This window comes from Aethalodelphis obliquidens, unplaced genomic scaffold (genome assembly GCF_003676395.1).
Source record: "Aethalodelphis obliquidens isolate GAN/ISIS:26980383/991018 unplaced genomic scaffold, ASM367639v1 scaffold69, whole genome shotgun sequence".
NCBI lineage: Eukaryota > Metazoa > Chordata > Mammalia > Artiodactyla > Delphinidae > Aethalodelphis > Aethalodelphis obliquidens.
In genome coordinates, this window is record NW_020838013.1 from 5496893 (window position 1) to 5520481 (window position 23589).

The following is a 23589-nucleotide window of genomic DNA, read 5'->3' on the forward strand; positions in this document are numbered from 1 at the left end:
TGTGGTAGACTGGGATTAATGTTTTTATTAATGATAACATTCATACTGCATTTCTAAGATTTATCCAAAAAAGCATATTGTATTTACATGCAATGGCCAATTCAAGATCACAAATTCAGACCACAGCTCCGTGAAGACTATGGCTTATTCCAAATTCAATTAAATACATCACACTCCTACCTCCTGCTTTCAACATGTACAGTAAAAACCCACCCCTCCTCCTTTTAGGGAATATAAAATTGCATTGATAACTGCACGGATTAGCAGTGATTACATTGGAAACACTTAAAACCTGAGAGACAAGCCCAAGTAAGTCTGAGTGCTAACACGTCTGTGCTCGAATTCACCCGTGAATCATAATACAGACTGCTCAGTGGTCAACAGTGTATGATTTCAGTGGCCCTGGCTTCGACTGGAAGCTACGCCTCGCTGAGGCAGAGGGGCTGTACCCCTCACGCCTCCTTGACTACGTAACACAGACGAACAGGGCCTTTTGTTGCTGTGGTGGTTAGATATCCCTTTTTGCTTTTTTTGTCTGTTCTCATTTCTGCTTGCTTTTAAAAGAAAAAAAAAGTCTTTGGCCCATTTAGGTGGGGTTTTTACATCACAACATGTACAGGAATAAAATCTGCACGTGCTCTGCAGCAAGCGCCTTCCTCCGGCTCCGAGGGTTCGGCCTCGTCACCGCATCAGTGGAGTTCAGAACTCTTAGAGAGGCGAGCCCCACCAGAACATAGTGGTCAGAAAAATAAATACATGATTTTAACAGACGGACAGCTAAGCTTGTCATTACAGCCCAGAGGCAGTGGGTATTATTTCATTCCATGATCCGTTCTTTTTAAATACTGAAGACGATTCAGTGCCTCATCGCTTTTTGGTCACTCGATCAAGGCACTCCCATCCGAAGGGTAGGCTGTGTTAAACCCAGCACCTGTCACCTGCGACATTCTAGGAGGTCACCGATAACCCATCTCCCTCCGTCTCCCTGGAAACGGGAGCGGGTCTCCTCTCTCACCAGCTGGGATGCCCAACCCTGACTGCCCTGAGGTTTGCTTTTCTCAAGTTTTGTTCCTTCCTCAGTGGCAAATGTCGCCAGTTTGGGTAAGCAGGAATCCTGAGGTACCTAGAATGTTTGCTTTTTCGGTGAGTACTCCAGACACATAATCTTCGACCACCACATCCCTCGCTCCCCATTTCTGAGGCACGCCCACGTCTTCTTTTGCAGCTTAAGGAGGAAGCATAAGGAAGGCAGTCTGATGGGGGAATGCAGCACAGCTGCCCTCGTAAGGCAACTGGTCCTTCTGGGATACAGGGACACCACAGTAAAATGCCTACATAGGGTTATCCACCCAGTAAGTTGAGAAGGAGTAAGACACCCACAATTCCACCTAAAGACTTTACAAAATAAATCTCTCGTGCGGTCTCCCTTACATTTAGGGCCTCCCGTTTTTAAGGCACTGGGTTTTGAAGACTTGCAAGGTCAGGAAAACTAAAGATGAGACATACTACATGCTTCAAACATGGAGGCAAATGCAGACGACCAAACTAGACAGTGACAGAGTTACCACAGGGACAGAATGGGTTCTAAAAGCACAACTTTTCTTGGTTAGTGCATTGCATGTGCGTTGGCTATTAACTGCTAACATCTGCAGCTTAAACAATGCTTTTCTCCCGGAAGGAAACAAATGTTTACATCGCTCTGATAAAATTAAATGCCCGTAAGTACCAAGTGTCCAGTGGCCGCCGAAGAAGCGTGCCGGGTCGGTCGTTTCCAACGCGTATGAAGCCACAGCCCCACTCATTCCATAAATCGCTCAACGACAGTTTCACCCCTTAAGAAACACAAGGCGATGGGAAGACCTTAGGGGGGACTTTATCCAATGTCCCCCAGGTTAGGACCTGCTTGGAAGGAGTAGGGTTATACTTCATGGGGTGGAGCCTGCCATCTAGAAAAGCAAAAACACCAAACCCTCGAAGGAAAGGAAACGTCTGAGTCTTTTAGAGCAAATTTTCATCCTGAACTACAATCAGGATTCACAGCTAGTTTTCATTTGGTTTTTCATCCGAAGAGCTCATTTTCCTTCCCGGCAGCGCTAAGGGATTTACTTTTTGGAATTGGAGCTGAGCCCGAACAAACTCACGATGTCAATCATTGCCTGTTTCAGGTTCTTCCCGAAGCGATGAGAATCCTTTCATTTAAAAACAAAAAACAGAAACAGGTTACAACGTGGAAATTCTCACATTTCAAGCCTTTTCACTTGTAATCTGACTCGAAGAACTAACATTCCTTTTTACCAATTCTCTAAGCTTTGACTTAGTCGCTTAATCATTAAGTTATAGCGTCTGGAGAGATGTTAAGGGTTAAAAAAGATAGCAAACATGTTTGTGTGAGTGAGTGTTGTTTTTCTTTTCCATGATAGGTTATTATAAGACACTGCATGTAGTTCCCTGTGCTGTACAGTATGACTTGGTTCCTTACCTATTTTATATATAGTAGTGTATATTTGTTTTGTTTTGTTTTTGAAAACTAAGGTGCTTTATTTCTTTGTAAAAACAACTTATTAAGAGTAGTTTGGGGCTTCCCTGGTGGTGCAGTGGTAGAGAGTCCGCCTGCCGATGCAGGGGACGCGGGTTCGTGCCCCGGTCCGGGAGGATCCCACATGCCGTGGAGCGGCTGGGCCCGTGAGCCATGGCCGCTGAGCCTGCGCGTCCGGAGCTTGTGCTCCGCAACGGGAGAGGCCACAGCAGTGAGAGGCCCGCGTACCGCAAAAAAAAAAAAAAAAAAAAAAAGAGTAGTTTGAACAGTACTTGTCTTATTCTTGTCATATAACTTATTGTATGGAGCAAACATCGTTTCCATGCCTCAGCTGATTGTCACACACCTGCTGAAGTTTCCATTAGCTTCCAACACTTTATCTTTTGCAGTGAAATAACTCTGATAGTTTGTTTTTTTAATTTTTATTTTATATTATAGTTGATTTACAATGTTGTGTTAGTTTCAGATATACAGCAAAGTGAATCAGTTATACATATATCCATTCTTTTTCATATTCTTTTCCCATACATGTTATTACAGAATATTGAGTAGAGTTCCTTGTGCTATACAGTAGGTCCTTATTGACCATCTACTTTATATATAGTAATGTGTATCTGCTAATCCCAAACTCCTAATTTATCCCTCCCCACCCCCTTTTCCCTTTGGTAACCATAAGTTTGTTTTCTATGTCTGTGACTCTATTTCCATTTTGTAAATAAGTTCATTTTTATCATTTTTTAAGATTCTACATCTAAGTGATTGCATGTGATATTTATCTTTCTCTGTCTGACTTACTTCACTTAGTATGATAATCCCTAGGTCCAACCATGTTGCTGCAAATGGCATTACTTCATTCTTTTTTATGGCAGAGTAATATTCCACTGTGTGTGTGTGTACACGTACACACACACACACACACACACACACACACTACATCTCCTTTATCCATTCATCTCTTGATGGACATTCAGGTTGCTTCCACGTCTTAGCTATTGTAAATAGTGCTGCTATGAACATTGGGGTGCATGTTATCTTTTTGAATTAGGAGTTTTCTTTGGATATATGCCCAGGAGGGGGATTGCAGGGTAATATGGTAGCTCTATTTTTAGTTTCTTAAGGAACCTCCATACTGTTTTCCATAGTGGCTGCACCAATTTACATTCTGTGTGGGTGTGGTTTCCCCTAATCTACGGCTTCCCCTAATGTCCATGCGTTACATAAAACACAATAAGCAAGTGAATTCCAATCTTCTCTGTTAAAGGTGAGCCTGGCATTGCCTGTCGGGCTATGTACAATGTGGAAAGGAGAGAATATAAATAAGGATTAAATGTGCCATGCTAGGAAGGTGGTCACGGGTTCCATTCACAGAGAACACTGCAGACCCCTGCTTCAGTGTGTATATGTATTTCTTAGCACGTGCACACGAATCTTAATCCACCCTCCAATGTTACAGAGAGTCTGGAAGCTGCAGAAGCACTCCAACATTACGATTTAAAACCACTGTGACCAGCAAAGATACACACTTTCAACCAAATAAGATCGATCCCTTTAAAACTATTAAGAGACTTTCAAAATCCTTGTTTTGAAAATGTCCCAACCAAGCAAGAGTACGTAACTGAACTGAAATTTTCTGTCAAATCAAGGATGTGCTCAAAAGAAAACAGGGAAAAACCCCAACTTTAGAAAAGAGAACTTTTGTTTTGTACTTACTGTCTCAGGGCAGGAGAACTTGGAAGAAATGTGGAAACTGATGAGCTTCTCACCCACGAGAATGTACGACACCCCGTAGCCGTCGTCAGCAACCTACGGAAAAGCAGGTTTAAATGGATCCGTGGGGGGACTTCCCGGCGGTCCAGGGGTTGAGACCCCGCGCTTCCACTGCAGGGGGCACGGGTTCCATCCCTAGCCGGGGAACTAAGATCCTGCATGCCGCGGGGCACGGCCGATCCATCAGTAGAACCCTGGGCAACGCGGCCACGGGCAAAGGGGATTTCTGACATTTTCACTGTGAGACTGCCATCAGTATCTGCAGACGCCTGGCTGCTTACCGGTCCAAAGCCGCCTCCGCTTGACACGTACTCTGGATTCCTTTCCAAATTGAACAGTTCCACCTGCTGCTGAGGGGTCTGGCTGGTGGACAATCTCCAAGGCTCAGATAGCACCTGTGGAGTAAAACAAGGAAATGTTCCAACGACACTTCCCAATTCCATCCTCTTCTGGCCCCGAGGAGCCCGGGTGGAAGACAAGAAAGGGCTTGCTCAGTGTTCACACTGTTTCAGACACCAGAGGCCTATGTCCCTGAAGGCCTCGCCGGCTCGGGGCAGGAGGTCTGCAGAGAGGGATGGAGCAGGTGAGGACACCCGGACTGGAGGGGCCAACACCGGCTGATGGGGTCTTAAGGCAGGGAAGGTGGCAGATACGTAAGATTTGGAACGGGGGCAGTGGTGTGCTGGAGCTGACTGGTACCAGCTCCCCTAAGATGGCTGCCAGATTTCCGGAATTTTCCAAGCTGCTTGTTAAACAGCCATTATTTTTTTATTATTACTTTTTTTGCGGTACGCGGGCCTCTCACCGTCACGGCCCCTCCCGCTGCGGAGCACAGGCTCCGGACGCGCAGGCTCAGCGGCCATGGCTCACCGGCCCAGCCGCTCCGCGGCATGTGGGATCCTCCCGGACCGGGTCACGAACCCGCGTCCCCTGCGTCGGCAGGCGGACTATCAACCACTGCGCCACCAGGTAAGCCCAAACACAGCCATTATTAAAAAATTAAATTTTATTGGGACTTCCCTGGCAGTCCAGTGGTTAAGACTTCACACTTCCACTGCAGAGGGCTTGGGTTCGATCCCTGGTTGGGGAACTAAGAGCTCACATGCTGCGTGGCACGGCCGAAAAAAAAGAAAAACAACACTCAGAGCTCATCCCCTGCTAATTATTTTAGTACAAGCCATGGCATCCCAGGGGATGAAGAAATGCGGCTCCAATTTTCCATGGTGAGGACAGTTGAGCCCCAAGACCCACCTGTGAGGCCAGTTCCGACTGGCAAAGCTGTGCTACTGATCTACGAAGTTTTGGTTTAGCCAAGAAAGCTGAGTGGGCTGCCCCAGAAGTGACTCACCTCCTTCAGGAAAGGGGAGTCGACAGCGAGGTATTTGGACACCACGTAGAGGCAGAAGAGATGGCGGTCGATCCCGGAGCCGGTCATCGCCAGGTGGCACAGGTGCTGATGCTTCTTGGACGCAATCTTGAATAACTTGAGCCTCTGTTCAACCTAAAATAACAAAAGACGGGGACTTTCAAGTCGTGCGTCATGGGCTAAGCTCCAGGATCCAGCGGTCCAACGGGGTGCTGAGAAAGCACGTCACTGGTGGTGGTGCGGGTGTGTGTGTGGGGTGTCTCTGGGTGGTTGCCAAGGCGACCTGACCAGAAACCCCACTGGCCGACTGCCGCTTCCGCAGATACGCTGCGAACGGGGCGGCGTGGAGGCTGCAGGGGGACAAGTTGTTGGAGAGGCAGTTTCGGGGTCCTGTGTGCAGCCCACTGGGCATCAATCATTCCACCTTTTATACAAATGAGACCACCAAGCAGGTAGGAAAGCGCCAGCCTCCAAGCCTCATCAGGTGGAAATGACGGTCTGTCCCTCTCAGCGGGCTGTGATGTTCCTGCGGGTCATAAATAACCCTCCAAAGTGGTCTGGAAGCTCTACTAAAACAGCGCTTCCGGGGCCTTCAGATTGGACCCGAAAAGCCTGCTTCAGCTCGTCTGGGCCCTGTTCAGTCAATCACAGAACGAGGTGACACGGCACCCTTCCGTGGGATGTGGAGGCCCATCCGGGCTCTGGCCCACCCACTCCAGAACCGGTCCTCAAGGCTGATTCTGAAGGCAGCTAGTGACAGATCAGAGCAATCCGTCACAAGACCTCCTGAGCTCTTCCCACAGAATCGAAAGCCTTTCCAGAACGGAGGTTCCTCCAGGGCAGAGCAAGAGCCCTGGGCCATGTCTCCTCGGGGGTCAGCAGGCACCTGCCCTCCGGGTCAGGCAGAACTGGCTGTGGATGGACCTCAGCCCCTAACCAGGTGTGCGGCCCAGCAGTTTGCTGAATCCATCTAAGTCTCTGTTCCTTTACCTACAAAAATGAACTGATGATACGTCATGGGCCACCGCTAGGATCGTCAAAGGCGACGTACAGAAAACCTGGAGCCCCAAGCCTGCTCAAGGAGCTTCAGCACGGGCAGCGGGCTTCAGGAACCCCGAGCGGAAGGCTCCTGTGATAGTCAGTTTTCCCACCCAGACACCGACTACTTGCACTGTCTTGCAGCATCTCCCTGCCACTCCTTTATTCACTGGCTGTGTACTGCTCTGATTTGAAGACTCTTAGGAAGTATAATCTGATTTATAGGAGTTACAGAAGGACAGAAGCTTGATGCAAACATGAACCTTTGTGTCTGTCCTGACGGTTTCCTTTTTTCTTTTTTTAAATTTTTTTTTTTTGCCACTCCACGAGGCATGCAGGATCTTAGCTCCCCGACCATGGGTTGAACCCACACCCCCTGTAGTGGAAGCGCGGAGTCCTAACCACTGGACCACCGGGGAAGACCCCGACAGTCACCTTTTAATATTTTCTGTCCCTTCGAGAGGGGTGAAGGAAAGGAGATGCTGGATACAGACCCGCTGGAGAAAGTATGCACGGGATTTAATCAGGGAAGGCTGCGTGTCAACCTCAGGGGCTGTTCTGTGAAAAGCACTGTCCCGCTCCCGGCCGGGCAGCACCTACCGTCTGCGTGGGGTCCACCATGGCCAGCACAAAGTTGCACGACTCAGTGGTGCAGGAACGCACGGTCTCCGTCCTGCCCTCTCGGAAGAGCCGGGTCATGGAGGCCTCGTAGGTGAGGGAAAATTTGCCCATGTCCTGGGAAAGGAAAAATATTTTAACACAAGGCAGGGCATGTTGACAAACTAAAGCATGAGAAGGCATCGCTTAAGATCAGCCGGGAAAAACACACTTCACCGTCAGCTGCAGTTTATAGTCATCGTCAATTTTTACTCGGGCTTATGCAGCAGGCAGGTGGAAACGTCATTAGCTTTGCAAAGGAAGGGGGCGGTCCAGGTTTCTGTTTCCAAATGCAGCTGGTGCCATGACCCGATTTCCTGAGTTTCACACACCTGCCGGAGTGCAGACGTGACTACGGAGGGATACAGGACAGGACCGGGAGATCGGCATGCAAGAGTAGGAAATTATTTAACTTCAGGAGAGGGAACCGGTTGGGAACGGCAGATGGGAGGTCTCTTTAGAATGTTCACGTTTCCTCGGTGAAATAAGTTCATCTACTCAGAGTGAGGACGGGGAGACGGCACCGGAGTCAGAAAGCGGGTGTAAAACAGGTTCTAAGGGCACAGAGAGTGGTGGTCTGGGGCCATCAGAGTCAGGGCTCATGAATTAAGGAAGATGAGCCAGCGATTTGGGGGTTTTCTCCGGCTGTGCAGGACCAAGGCAGGCAGACACCTGGACCGCGCTGGGGATGGGTCTGCTGTGCTTGGGGCCCCAGGGCCGAGGTCGGGGTGATGGTGACAGGCTGTGGAATCCAAGTCCAGAGAGAAAAAGAGGGAGGCAAGATGGGCAGAGGGAAGGGCAGGGTGGAGGCCCTGATGGGGTCCAGGAACACTGGGGTCAGGGAGCAGAGGGGAGACGGGATGACGGGAAGGGCTAGAGGCGCCTGGGGCTGGGACCCTGCAGGTGATATGCGGATGGCACAGCAGGTGACGCATGAGAGCTGGGTCAGGTCCATGGGAGCTCGGGGCAGCCCAGCACCCGTGCCATGGGAGGAAACCATCTGCAAACCACCTGCTCGAAGACAACCAAGTTCCCCCACGTGGACGGGAAAAGTGCTGAGCGGCAGTTTGTAGACCCAGATGATTCCTGACCAGACGACACCCCTCTGGGCATTTGGGTCCTGGTAGCCCCAGGGTGACAGGGGACACCCTGCAATAGGCCGATACTGTTAAGTAAATTCAGGAGCGGGCAAGGCTGAACCTCCGGTGTGTGAGCCAGACCCGTGAGTAGCTTTGCAGGGCTCTTCCCCCGACTCCCAAGGCTGGTAGGGTTGACTTAACATTGGCTGTTCCCACCATCCTGCATGTACAGGGATGAAGCCAGCCAGCCATGGGGTCTGAGTGCCATCCCAGCCTCTGGTGGCCCCCAGCGCCCAGCACAAACACCCACCAGCTCACAACACTCGTCCTTTAATACACCGGTTATTAAATTTCCCTTGGATGGGGTCCGAGAGGTTCTAACTCCTCATTCTGGCCTACGGTCAGCAGGGGGTCCCAGGTCATTTACCAAATATGCCTTTGGGAGAACTCCCTACAGGAGGGGAGCTTACTATGGGGGTGCTTTCCAAGGGGCTCATCATGAAACACTGGGGGGAGCACGGAGGGAAGGAGGGGACAAGGAAGAAGTATAAATGTAGTATTTTAGTCATTTGATACAGGTTAACTTGGGATACATGATGCAATGATTTATTTGAAGTCAGCTTTCCAACATCAAACTTCAACTGTATAAGTGGTCAGCGCAATCATGCATTATATCCACAATTTTAAAATATGGCCATCTTGGGCTTCCCTGGTGGCGCAGTGGTTGAGAGTCCGCCTGCCGATGCAGGGGACGCGGGTTCGTGCCCCGGTCCGGGAAGACCTCACATGCCGCGGAGCGGCTGGGCCCGTGAGCCATGGCCGCTGAGCCTGCGCGTCCGGAGCCTGTGCTCCGCAACGGGAGAGGCCACGACAGTGAGAGGCCCGCGTACCGCAAAAAAAAAACCCAAAAAACAAATAATCCTTAACTTTGAAAGAGTAACTTGATTTAAGAGTCACTGTAATACATGCTTATGCAAAAAATTAAAACATAGAAAAATATAAGAAAATGAAGATCAATCTTCAGAGTGCTGCCTGCCAATATTTTCCCCTCTCTCCTTTCCAGACTTTGCATAGAATAAAGTGAGAGTCAGGAAGCGTTTTCTGTAAAATGCAGGTGGTAAATATCATCGTCCTGGTGGGCCAGGTGGTCTCTGCTGCAACTTTTCAGCTCTGCCACCGTAGCTCACAAACAACCGTGGACAATACGCCAAAAAGTGGGTATGACCACGTGCCAATAAACTTTATCTCTGCTCTCTGACACTTCATTTGATTTTCACCTATCACAAAACAGTCTTAATTTTTTTCAATTATTAAAACTGTAAGACCAGGGACTTCCCGCCTCCCAATGCAGGGGACACAGGTTCGAGCCCTGGTCCGGGAAGATCCCACATGCCACGGAGCAACTAAGCCTGTGCGCCATAACTACTGAAGCCTACGCGCCTAGAGCCCACGAGCCACAACTACTGAGCCCGCGTGCCACAACTACTGAAGCCTGCAGGCCTAGAGGCCGTGCTCCGCAACAAGAGAAGCCACTGCAATGAGAAGCCCGCGCACCGCAACGAAGAGTAGCCCCCACTCTCCCCAACTAGAGAAAGCCCACGCACAGCAACGAAGACCCAACGCAGCCAAAAAAACAACAAAGAAAGTAAGACCATTCTCCACTCAAGGGCCATGTGAACTAGCTGAAGGGCTCCTGTGGCCTGTGGGCCAGAGTTTGCAGATCACTTGTAAACAATGAATAACATCTTGTTTTATGACTAAGTTTTTTCCCAGAATACACCATAGAAATCATTTAATAGTTACATAATACTCCATGTATAAAAATGCCACAGTCTAACAAATTTCACTTTGAGAACCTTTTAGATTGCTTCAAATTTTTACAGAGGGACAAGCTTAAACTCATCTTTGTCAACCTGTCCTTTCACTGAATACAATTCTCAGAGTAGAATTTGCTGGGTAAACAGGTGTGCCTTCCCAGTGATTCTTCAGGCTGTGTGCGCCCCACAGATGACCATTCCCAACTGCTGAGTTCGAACACCCCTTTCTCAGGCCACCCTTCCAAACACAGAATGTAGAAAAGCTCTTTGCAAACTGCACAGGCAAAAACTCAGTCTTATTTAAGCTGCACTTATTAGATTCCTGGTAAGATTAAACTCTTGCTGTACGTTCACTGACTGTTTGTTGGTATTTTTCTTCTCTTGTGAACCACCAATTTCTGCTCTGACTCCATGTTTTTCTATTGGGCGGTTTATTTTCCCGAAATGGAACCATCTAGCCAGTTTTTCCAACTCCACTGATGACTCAAGTCATTCCTTCCCATAATGTTAAATGAATCGCTATGTGATCTCACAGAACTATTCTGGAACCAAAACTATACCATATTAATCACTATAAGCTTCATATAAATGTTAGCCCTCCAGATGAACTTGAAGGTAAAGCCGTCAGCTCCTTTCCTACAATCACCTCCAGACCTCTTACTATGTTCACATTGCACGCGTGAACCAGGAACATCCATCTCCACGGTGACAAGTCTTTCTATCCAAAATCACAGCCTTCTCTCCCTTTCTGAGAGTCCATCCCTTCTCGACAGCTCTGGGCCTTCCTTCCCAAAGGTCCCGTCTGCTTTATAAACAGACGCCTGGGCAGTGCACTGGTTAGGACTCCACGCTTTCACTGCCCAGGGCCCAGGTTCGATCCCTGGTCGGGGAACTCAGATCCCACAAGCCGCGTGGCACAGCACGCCTGCCTGCATGAAGGAACAAAGAAAGAAAGAAACACCTGGGGTCCCAGATTTTTGTTTCCAGTTTGCATCACATTTTCCTACGATGTTTCCTGCTTGGCTATTGTGGCTCTACGAGGAAGATGCTGATCTTTGCATAATTCTGCACCGGCCCTCCTTCCTGAACACGCTTCTTAACCGTAAAAGCTTTTCCGCCCGCTCCATCTTCTGAGCAGATGAGCGAATATTCCTCCTGCCCCATGAGCCTGTCGGCTGCACTCGCTGTACTTCACGGAAAGCTGTCTGGGAACAGCCTCCTGGGGCCTCCTCATCCTTCTTGTTTTAATGGGGTCGCCTCCACGCTTTACCTTTGAGGAATACGCTGGTGGCTGATACAGGATGGGATTTACTGTGTTAAGGAAACAGCCCTCATACTAAGAGTTATCGAGACAGGATGCTACATTTTGAATGCCTTCTTAGCAACTGCCACAATGACTGGCTTCTTCTCTGATCTAGTAATATGATTTAATCTACTGTCGGATTTACTAATACCAAACCGTCCTCCTGCCACTGGGATCCACTATTGCTGGTGATTATATCTTCCCTGTACTGGTAGATGCTATTCGCTCTTCTTATACTCAGATTTTTTGCATCTGCACTTGTGAGCAAAATTGACCCATGGCTTCCTTTATTCGTGCAACCATCAGCTGAAAAGCTGTATCACAGCGGCTGAGGACTAGCTTGCTTGGATCCAACCTCAGCTTTGCCACAAACGAGCTATAGATTGCAGGCAGGATACCCCACCTCCTCGAGTATAAAGCGGAGATGAGAAAGTACCCTCCTCGGGGTTGCTATGAGGGTTAACTGGCTGCTGCCAGCACTCAGCCCGGCACTGGGCAGGCTCCGTGCAGGTCACTGTCACGACCAGAGTGAGGCTAGTCCTGGGAGGCCATCAGGCAGCTTCCTTCCTTCCTGAAGCCTCTGGAGCTGCCCGCTCTTCAAAGCCGCGAAGCTGCTGCCTGCCGGTTCACACTGGCGGGTGGGCAGCTCTCCAACTACCTGTCTGTCATCCACGCACACCGACCTTCTCAGACTGTCTACCTTGTCTGGGGCCCACTTTACTCATTTGTGTTCCTGCAGAAAATCCTCATTTCCTCGAGATTTTCAAATGTGTTGCCATGGAACCTGGGATCCTCTTATTAAAATCGTCTCTGTATCTGAAGTGTCACCACCTCCTCAGTTCCTAACGCTGCAGACTTACGTGCCATTTGCTTATCAATTTTTAAAAATCAAGATAATTAAATCTAAGATCCAGGACCTCAATCCCATTATATCTTCTATTCACTTCATCTGTCAGACAAAGCTCAAGTCCCCTACAATGACTGTGCTTCTCTCCAACCGCCTGGGGCGCATTCATTTCAGGGAATGTGATACTTGGGAAAAGAAAGCGTCATCATGATCGCGACCATCTTTTTTTTTTTGTTTTTTTGAATTTTATTTATACAGCAGGTTCTTATCACTTATCCATTTTATACATATTAGTGTATATATGTCAATCCCAATCTCCCAATTCATCACACCACTACCACACTCGCCGCTTTCCCACCTTGGTGTCCATACGTTTGTTCTCTACATCTGTGTCTCTATTTCTGCCCTGCAAACCGGTTCATCTGTACCATTTTTCTAGGTTCCACATATATGCATTAATATACGATATTTGTTTTTCTCCTTCTAACTTACTTCACTCTGTATGACGGTCTCTAGATCCACCCAGGCCCCTACAAATGACCCAGTTTCGTTCCTTTTTCTGGCTGAGTAATATTCCATTGTATATATGTACCACTTCTTCTTTATCCATTCATCTGTTGATGGGCATTTAGGTTGCTTCCATGTCCTGGCTATTGTAAATAGTGCTGTAATGAACACTGGGGTGCATGTGTCTTTTTGAATTATGGTTTTCTCTGGGTATATGCCCAGTAGTGCAATTGCTGGATCATATGGTAATTCTATTTTTAGTTTTTTAAGGAACCTCCATACTGTTCTCCATAGTGGCTGTATCAATTTACATTCCCACTAACAGTGCAAGAGGGTTCTCTTTTCTCCACACCCTCTCCAGCATGTGCTGTTTGTAGATTTTCTGATGATGCCCATTCTAACCAGTGTGAGGTGATACCTCATTGTAGTTTTGATTTGCATTTCTCTAATAATTAGTGATGTTGAGCAGCTTTTCATGTACCTCTTGTCCATCTGTATGTCTTCTTTAGAGAAATGTCTATTTAAGTCTTCTGTCCATTTTTTGATTGGGTTGATTGTTTTTTTTAATATTGAGCTGCATGAGCTGTTTATATATTTTGGAGATTAACCCTTTGTCCGTTGATCTGTTTGCAAATATTTTCTCCCATTCTGAGGGTTGTATTTTCGTCTTGTTTGTAGTTTCCTTTGCTGTGCAAAAACTTTTAGGTTTCATTAGGTCCCATTTGTTTATTTTTGTTTTTATTTCCATTACTCTAGGAGGTGCATCAAAAAAGATCTTGCTGTGATTTATGTCAAAGAGTGTTCTTCCTATGTTTTCCTCTAAGAGTTTTATAGTGTCCAGTCTTACATTTAGGTCTCTAATCCATTTTGGATTTATTTCTGTGTATGGTGTTAGGAAGTGTTCTAATTTCATTCTTTTACATGTAGCTGTCCAGTTTTCCCAGCACCACTTACTGAAAAGACTGTCTTCTCTCCATTGCATACCCTTGCCTCCTTTGTCATAGATTAGTTGACCACAGGTGTGTGGGTTTATCTCTGGGCTTTCTATCCTGTTCCATTGATCTATATTCCCGTTTTTGTGCCAGTACCATATCGTCTTGATTACTGTAGCTTTGTAGTATAGTCTGAAGTCAGGGAGCCTGATTCCTCCAACTCCATTTTTTTCCCTCAAGACCGCTTTGGCTATTCAGGATCTTTTGTGTCTCCATAAAAATTTTAAGATTCTTTGTTCTAGTTCTGTAAAAAATGCCATTGGTAGTTTGATAGGGATTGCATTGAATCTGTAGATTGCTTTGGGTAGTATAGTCATTTTCACAATAATCGGTCTTCCAATCCAAGAACATGGTATATCTCTCCATCTGTTGGTATCATCTTTAATTTCTTTCATCAGTGTCTTATAGTTTTCTGCATACAGGTCTTTTGTCTCCCTAAGTAGTTTTATTCCTAGGTATTTTATTCTTTTTGTTGCAGTGGTAAATGGGAGTGTTTCCTTAATTTCTCTTTCAGATTTTTCATCATTAGTGTATGGGAATGCAAGAGATTTCTGTGCGTTAATTTTGTATCCTGCAACTTTGCCAAAGTCATTGATTAGCTCTAGTAGTTTTCTGGTGGCATCTTCAGGATTCTCTATGTATAGTATTATGTCATCTGCAAACAGTGAGTTTTACTTCTTCTTTTCCAATTTGTATTCCTTTTATTTCTTTTTCTTCTCTGATTGTCGTGGCTAGGACTTCCAAAACTATGTTGAGTGTGGACATCCTTGTCTTGTTCCTGATCTTAGAGGAAATGCTTTCAGTTTTTCACCATTGAGAACGATGTTTGCTGTGGGTTTGTCATATATAGCCTTTATTATGTCGAGGTAGGTTCCCTCTATGACCACTTTCTGGAGAGATTTTATTGTAAGTGGGTGTTGAATTTTGTCAAAAGCTTTTTCTGAATCTATTGAGATGATCATATAGTTTTTCTCCTTCAATTTGTTAATATGGTGTATCACATTGATTGATTTGCACATATTGAAGAATCCTTGCATCCCTGGGATAAATCCCACTTGATCGTGGTGTATGATCCTTTTAATGTGTTGGTGGATTCTGCTTGCTAGTACTTTGTTGAGGATTTGTGCATCTATATTCATCAGTGATATTGGTCTGTAACTTTCTTTTTTTGTGGTATCTTTGTCCGGTTTTGGTATCAGGGTGATGGTGCCCTCATAGAATGAGTTTGGAGTGTTCCTTCTTCTGCAATTTTTTGGAAGAGTTTGAGAAGGATGGATGTTAGCTCTTCTCTAAATGTCTGATAGAACTCACCTGTGAAGCCATCTGGTCCTGGACCTTCGTTTGTTGGAAGATTTTTTTTTTAACATTTTTATTGGAGTATACTTGCTTTACAATAGTGTGTTAGTTTCCACTTCATAACAAAGTGAATCAGTTATACATATACATATATCCCCATATCTCTTCCCTCTTGCATCTCCCTCCCTCCCACCCTCCCTAACCCACAAAGCACTGAGCTGATCTCCCTGTGCTATGCGGCTGCTTCCCACTAGCTATCTATTTTACATTTGGTAGTGTATGTATGTCCTTGCCACTCTCTCACTTTGTCCCAGCTTACCCTTCCCCCTCCCCATATCCTCAAGTCCATTCTCTAGTAGGTCTGTCTTTATTCCTGTCTTGCCCCTAGCTTCTTCATGACTTTTTTTTCTTAGATTCCATATATATGTGTTAGCATACGATATTTGTTTTACTCTTTCTGACTTACTTCACTCTGTATGACAGACTCTAGGTCCATCCACCTCACTACAAATAACTCAATTTCGTTTCTTTTTATGGCTGAGTAATATTCCATTGTATATATGTGCCACATCTTCTTTATCCATTCATCTGTCGATGGACACTTAGGTTGCTTCCATGTCCTGGCTATTGTAAACAGAGATGCAATAAATATTGTGGTACATGACTTTTTGAATTATGGTTTGTTGGAAGACTTTTAATCACAGTTTCAACTTCATTACTTGTGATTGGTCCGTTCATATTTTCTATTTCTTCCTGGTTCAGTATTAGAAGGTTATACTTTTCTAAGAATTTGTCCATTTCTTCCAGGTTGTCCATTTTATTGGCATAGAGTTGCTTGTAGTAGTGTCTTATGATGCTTTGTATTTCTGTGGTGTCTGTTGTAACTTCTCCTTTTTCATTTCTAATTTTAATGATTTGAGTCCTCTCCCTCTTTTTCTTGATGAGTCTGGCTAATGGCTTATCAATTTTGTTTATCTTCTCAAAGAACCAGCTTTTAGGTTTACTGATCTTTGCTATTGTTTTCTTTGTTTCTATTTCATTTATTTCTGCTCTGATCTTTATGATTTCTTTCCTTCTACTAACTTTGGGTTTTGTTTGTTATTCTTTCTCTAGGTCTTTTAGGTGTAAGGTTAGATTGTTTATTTGAGGTGTTTGTTGTTTCCTGAGGTAGGATTGTATTGCTATAAACTTCCCTCTTAGAACTGCTTTTACTGCATCCCATAGGCTTTGGATCATCGTGTTTTCATTGTCATTTGTCTCGAGGTATTTTTTTATTTTCTCTTGATTTCTTCAGTGATCTCTTAGTTATTTAGTACAGCAGTGTTTAGCCTTGATGTGTTTTGTGTTTTTTTACCTTTTTTCCCTGTAATTGATTTCTAATCTCATAGTGTTGTGGTCAGAAAAGATGCTTGATATGATTTCAATTTTCTTAAATTTACTGAGGTTTGATTTGTGACACAAGCTGTGATCTATCCTGGGGAATGTTCTGTGCGCACTTGAGAAGAAAGTGTAATCTGATGTTTTTGGATGGAACGTCCTATAAATATCAATTAAATCTATCTGGTCTATTGTGTCATTTGAAGCTTGTGTTTCGGGGCTTCCCTGGTGGCGCAGTGGTTGAGAGTCCGCCTGCTGATGTAGGGGGGACACGGGTTCGTGCCCTGGTCCAGGAAGATCCCACATGCCACGGAGTGGCTAGGCCCGTGAGCCATGGCCGCTGAGCCTGCGCATCCGGGGCCTGTGCTCCGCAACGGGAGAGGCCAGAACAGTGAGAGGCCCGCGTACAGAAAAAAAAAATAAAATTAAATTAAAAAGCTTCTGTTTCCTTATTAATTTTCTGTTTGGATGATCTGTTCATTGGTGTAAGTGAGGTGTTAAAGTCCCCCACTATTAATATGTTACTGTCGATTTCCTCTTTTAGAGCTGTTAACAGTTGCCTTATGTATTCAGGTGCTCCTATGTTGGGTGCATATATATTTACAATTGTTATATCTTCTTGGATTGATCCCTTGATCATTATGTAGTGTCCTTCCTTCTCTTGTAACATTTTTTATTTTAAAGTCTGTTTTGTCTGATATGAGTATTGCTACTCCAGCTTTCTTTTGATTTCCATTTTCATGGAATATCTTTTTCCATCCCCTCACTCTCAGTCCGTATGTGTCCCTGGGTCTGAAGTGGATCTTCTTGTAGACAGCACATATATGGGTCTTGTTTTTGTATCCATTCAGTGAGCCTGTGTCTTTTGGTTGGAACATTTAATCCATTCACGTTTAAGGTAATTATCAATATGTATGTTCCTGTTACCATTTTCTTAATTGTTCTGGGTTTGTTTTTGTACGTTCTTTTCTTCTCTTGTGTTTCCCACTTAGAGAAGTTCCTTTAGCGTTTGTTGTAGAGCTGGTTTGGCGGTGCTGAATTCTCTTAGCTTTTGCTTGTCTGTAAAGCTTTTGATTTCTCCATCGAATATGAATAAGAGCCTTGCTGGGTAGAGTAATCTTGGTTGTAGGTTCTTCCCTTTCATCACTTTCAATATGTCTTGCCACTCCCTTCTGACTTGTAGAGTTTCTGCTGAGAAATCAGCTGTTAACTTATGGGAGTTCCCTTGTATGTTATTTGTCGTTTTTCCCTTGCTGCTTTCAATAATTTTTCTTTGTGTTTAATTTTTGCCAGTTTGATTACTATGTGTCTTGGCATGTTTCTCCTTGGGTTTATCCTGTATGGGACTCTCTGCGCTTCCTGGACTTGGGTGGCTATTTCCTTTCTCATGTTAGGGGAGTTTTCGACTATAATCTCTTCCAATATTTTCTTGGGTCCTTTCTCTCTCTCTTTTCCTTCTGGGACCCCTATAATTCGAATGTTGGTGCATTTAATGTTGTCCCAGAGGTCTCTTAGACTGTCTTCATGTCTTTTCATTTTTTTTCTTTATTCTGTTCCACAGCAGTGAATTCCACCATTCTGTCTTCCAGGTCACTTATCCGTTCTTCTGCCTCAGTTTCTGCTATTGATTCCTTCTAGTGTATTTTTCATTTCAGTTATTGTATTGTTCGTCTCTGTTTGTTTGTTCTTTAATTCTTCTAGGTCTTTGTTAAACATTTCTTGCATCTCCTCGATCTTTGCCTCCATTCTTTTTCCGAGGTCCTGGATCATCTTCGCTATCATTATTCTGAATTCTTCTTCTGGAAGGTTGCCTATCTCCACTTCATTTAGTTGTTTTTCTGGGGTGTTATCTTGTTCCTTCATCTGGTACATAGCCCTCTGCCTTTTCATCTTGTCTGTCTTTCTGTGAATGTGGTTTTTGTTCCACAGGCTGCAGGACTATAGTTCTTCTTGCTTCTGCTGTCTGCCTTCTGGTGGATGAGGCTATCTAAGAGGCTTGTGCAAGTTTCCCTGATGGGAGGGACTCGATCATGACCATCTTTATTAAGAACTGTATTACAGTTAATTTTAGGTACAACTGTGGCCCATCAGTTGTCGTTTACCTGATACTAACATTGCCTCTTGTGCCTTCTGCATCTGTTTATCTTCCTGACCTGAGTTATAGAGGAATTGAACCTACAGGCCACCCCCTGGATCCATCCGACTCCAGTGTCACCTTGGCAGGTCACCTCATCTCTCTGAACCTCTGTTTTCTCACCTGTAAAATGGGCGAACAATAGCTCCTCCCTAGTGAGGGGACTGTGAGAGCGCTGAGACCAGTGCCTGGCACAAAGCAAAACTCACAAGGGCAGAACCGGTATCCAGGGATGCTGCACTGCATCTGGGCACAGCACTCAAGCTTTAAAACGAAAGTTCTCTGTTAAAAACAGGGCACATCTTGGGACTTCCCTGGCGGTCCAGTGGTTAGGACTTTGCCTTGCAATGCAGGGTGTACAGGTTCGTTCCCTGGTCAGGGAGCTAAGATCCCACATGCCTCGTGGCCAAAAAACCAATACATAAAACAAAAGCAGTATATTGTAACAAGTTCAATAAGGACTTTAAAAATGTTCCCCATCAAAAAAAATTCTTAAAGAAAAAACAAAATGGGTTCGATCCCTGGTCAGGGAACTAAGATCCTGCCTGCTGCTTGGCATGGCCAAAGAAAAAACAAAAATGAAAACAAAAAACATTAAAAACAAACAAACAACAACAACAGAAAACCAGGGCATATCTTGAGCCAATGCCACTAGGATTTCTGCCAGCCCTGGAAACTAGGGGTGCCCTCTCAGGGTGGAACGCTCCCTCCAACAGAAAAAAATCCCACTAAGGTCCTCCTGGGGCCTGGGCTATGTCTCTGATGGGACCGTCACGTGCAAGCCAGAATGTGCCCAGAGGCCCAGAGAGGCAGTGGAAACACCACGAGCTTCTGATCCTACAGGGACCCCATCTATCCCAGAGCACCTCCCAGGGCCTGGCATATCCACTTTTATGAAAGAGGGTGTCAAAGGTCAGAGACACCCAGTCATTTGCCCTAAGTAGTTCTGCTTTACCAAACCCTAGGACTGGGAGCTTAAAGGTTTATTTCCCACTTTGTGGAGCAATGAGATCTCACTTGGCTACCATCCCCCACACTCTCCCTCTACTCCTGCGCAATACAGGAAACCGCCACTGCTCCAGGCGCTTCTGCTGGACGCTTGTCCCATCTGTCTGTGGGAGGAGCCCCCACACCATGACAGGCACGACCTGCTCCCATGATGGGTCCTCCCTATCTGCTGGGCAAACGGCCTTGGACCTGCACTTAGGGACCCCAGAAGCCCTCAGGATGAAAACCCCAGCAGCCCTCAGGATGAAAACCCCAGCAGCCCTCAGGATGAAAACCCCAGCAGCCCTCAGGATGAAAACCCCAGCTTGGGGTCTCCTCACCTTGTAATGAGCCAGCTGGAGGGACAGCTGCACGAAGGCGTCCGGGCTGGTTCTGCATTTCTTGATCAGCCCTTTACCGAAAGCACTGAACAGAAAAGAACAGAAATCCACGTCGCTGGCCAGGAGGTTCGCGCTGCTCAGGGAAGTCTCTATGACTTCCTGACACTAGGGAAAAAAGGAGAAAAGCTTTCACTTAATGGGAGGGAAAATACTGACACATAGCCAGCACAGCTGACAGACTTGCCGCTTGGAAATACACACATCACATTTTCTTCTCGGTTTTCCCCAACCTTTCTAACTTAAGAGCTGCAGTGAGTTAGCAACATGGCAACCCCCCCTGCCCTTGAAGAGCAGTGGGGTGGCCCAAGCAGGAGGAACTCCTGGTTCCCAGCGGGACCCCAAAGGGCATTTCAAAGTGTCACAGGTTCTGTTTCGTGAGATCCACTCTTGTTATATGCTGGCCATTGAGGAACTAGTTTTAAAAAGGAAATGGACTGGGACTTCCCTGGTGGTCCAGTGGTTAAGACTCCGCGCTTTCACTGCAGGCGGCATGGGTTCGAGCCATGCTGGGGAACTAAGATCCTGCATGCCTCAACAAAGATCCCATGTGCCGCAACTAAGACCCAGCGCAGCCAAATAAATAAATATAAAAAAAAAAGATCCTGCACGCCATGCGGAGAGGCCAAAAAATTAGAAAAATAAAGTAAAAAGGAAAGGGACTGTGGTCGAGTCGTACAATGGGAATGAGCCCTCAACCGTGAAGTCACATGGAGGAATCTTAAATGACTACCACTAAGTGAAAGAAGCCGATCTGAAAGGGGTACACACTGTACGATTCCAGTTATGAAATTCGGGGAAAGGCAAAATGATGGAGACAGTGAAAAGACCACTGGTTGCTGGGAGTGAGGCAGGAGAGAGGGATGAATAGGCAGAGGAAAGGTTTTTTAGGGCAGTGACACTGCTCTGTATGATACTATGATGTCAGTACACCTTTGTCCACACCACAGATGCACAACACCAAAAGTGAACCCTGGGGAGTTTCCTGGTGGCCTAGTGGCTAGGATTCTGGGCTCTCACTGCCAGGGCCTGGGTTCAATCCCTGGTCAAGGAACTGAGATCCTGCAAGCCACATGGCACGGACAGAGGGAAAAAAAATAGTGAGCCTTGACGTGAACTACGGACTCTAGTGATACTGACTTGTCAGTGCAGCTTCTTCGACTGTTACAGACGCACCAAGTGGCAGGGGACTTTGGTCGCAGGGGAGGTTGTGATGTTTGAGGGCAGCGAGAGCGTGGGGACTCTCTGAACCTTCCACTCAACTTTGCTGTGAACCTGAAACTGCTTTAAATAATAAAGTCCATCAAAAAAAATTTTTTTTAATAAACGGTAAGTGACTTGGTTAGCTAAAAGGACCCTCAACCACACACTTCAGCAGAGGTTACATCTCTCTGAGGAACACACATCAGCCCCAGGAAGGCAGACTGGACAAAAAAGTGCAGATGGGCAAGACTGCAGGACTAGATGCAATATTTTCCACATCAAAATGACTTCTTGGGGGCTTCCCTGGTGGTGCAGTGGTTGAGAGTCCGCCTGCCAATGCAGGGGACACGGGTTCGTGCCCCGGTCCGGGAAGATCCCACATGGCACGGAGCGGCTGGGCCCGTGAGCCATGGCCGCTGAGCCTGCGCGTCCGGAGCCTGTGCTCCGCAACGGGAGAGGCCACAACAGTGAGAGGCCCGCGTACCACAAAAAAAAAAAAAAAAAAAAAAAATGACTTCTTGGGGCTTCCCTGGCAGTCTGGTGGTTAAGACTCCGTGCTCCCACTGCAGGGGGTGTGGGTTCAATCCCTGGTTGGGGAATCAAGATCCCGCATGCCGCACGGCACGGCCAAAAAAAGAAAAAAAAAGAAAAACACTTCACAGGCCCCAGGAATTCCTGCTTGGCTTGGGTAAGCTAGGATTTGGTATTTCCAACCCTTAAATTCCTTCCGGAAATGGCTTCCACTGAGCGAACTGCATTGGAGAACACTTAGAGGAACAAAAATGACAAATTAGTGATTTAGAGTATTCCAACTCCAAAGCAAGTGATTTTGGTTTTCACTTTTTCATTGTGATGTCTAGCTAAGTTTGAGCTGGAATTTTCACTGACAATCTTAGCCAAATGCTTTAAATGAAAGAAGAAATATTTACTGGGGCTTCCCAGGCAACTGGAGCTGTAGCAACTCCGAGGTCCCAGTAAGAAACCCCCAGGCAGACAGATTTCCATCTCGGGGGTCTTCAACTGACCTCGTGAACACTTAGGAAGGACAGCTGGAAAAGTCGACTGTTACAGTTTAAACTCGTTTCCCACCCAAGATAATTAACAAGTGCCTGATCACTGGGACTTACTTCCTGCGGGATGTCCCACTGTAGCCGGGTGGGGTATGGGATGTTTGAGTTGATGTCCCCTTTACAGTGTCCATCCTCTGCATAACCCAGCTGGAAGCTGTCCGTGGCCAGTACGTACTGTCGAAAATAAAAAGATACATCTGTGAAGTCAGAGCTCATCACAGCTAATAGCGTTACACAAAAGTTATCTGACCTCCCAAAGTAGACAAACCCGCGTTCTTTCTAGAGATAACATCAAGACTTAACCATAGGGCTTCCCTGGTGGCGCAGTGGTTAAGAATCCGCCTGCCAATGCAGGGGACACGGGTTCGAGCCCTGGTCCGGGAAGATCCCACACACCATGGAGCAACTAAGCCCATGCACCACTACTGAGCCTGCGCTCTAGAGCCCACACACCACAACTACTGAGCCCATGTGCCACAACCACTGAAGCCTGCACTCCTAGAGACTGTGCTCCGCAACAAGAGAACCCACCACAATGAGAAGCCTGTGCACCGCAATGAAGAGTAGCCCCCACTCTCGCCACAACTAGAGAAAAGCTTGCGCGCAGCAATGAAGACCCAATGCCAGCCAAAAATTTAAAAAATACATAAATAAATAAATTTATTTTAAAAAAAAAGACTTAACCATAACTACTTGCTTACAGTCTGCTGTGCATCTGACATCCTCTGCACAGCCACCTAATGAGATATTCTTACCTCCATTTCAGGGGCAAGAAAAATGGACCTGGAGAGGTTCAACAGCGTTTGGACAGGTAAAGAGCACAGCCAGGATGTGAGCAGAGCGTCTGACGCACAGAAAGCAGCTCAGAGCCTGCTTCGAGGTCCCAGGCTGTGCGCTAGTGCCCTCCGGGTGCTACCCCACTGGATATTTACACTAGCCTGTAAAGTACTATCATTCCTGCTTGTATAAATGAGAAAGCAGCCTCAAGAGGGGTGAAGAGTCTGTCCCAGTTCACACTCCTCAGGGAGCCAGGATGTGGGCCCAGGTGTGGATGTTTCCTGTTCACTGGCAGGTAAACCTAAGTCAGCTTATTCAACGGTATCTACAGAGCACCTACTATGGGTCAGCAATGCTTCTGAGCACCCGTGACAGGACAGTGAACAAAACAGACCAGAATGTCTGCCCTTCTACAAAAGGTTAAAGGTGGCCATGACC

The 23589-nt window shown here is 46.3% G+C and overlaps 1 protein-coding gene across 3 annotated transcripts in view; it reads right to left on the reverse strand.

The window, feature by feature from the left end:
• The window catches only part of CPT1A (carnitine palmitoyltransferase 1A), a 63429-nt gene continuing 39840 nt past the window's right edge, over positions 1 to 23589 (reverse strand). For all 3 annotated transcript variants that reach the window (XM_027090715.1, XM_027090713.1, XM_027090714.1), the window contains 7 exons: positions 22432 to 22548; positions 20045 to 20209; positions 7308 to 7442; positions 5652 to 5804; positions 4585 to 4698; positions 4247 to 4339; positions 1 to 2189 (listed from right to left, as the gene is read on the reverse strand). In XM_027090715.1, coding sequence (XP_026946516.1) covers positions 2103 to 2189; positions 4247 to 4339; positions 4585 to 4698; positions 5652 to 5804; positions 7308 to 7442; positions 20045 to 20209; positions 22432 to 22548 — 864 coding nt within the window. In that variant the 3' untranslated portion in view covers positions 1 to 2102. The remainder of the gene's footprint in view (positions 2190 to 4246; positions 4340 to 4584; positions 4699 to 5651; positions 5805 to 7307; positions 7443 to 20044; positions 20210 to 22431; positions 22549 to 23589) is intronic.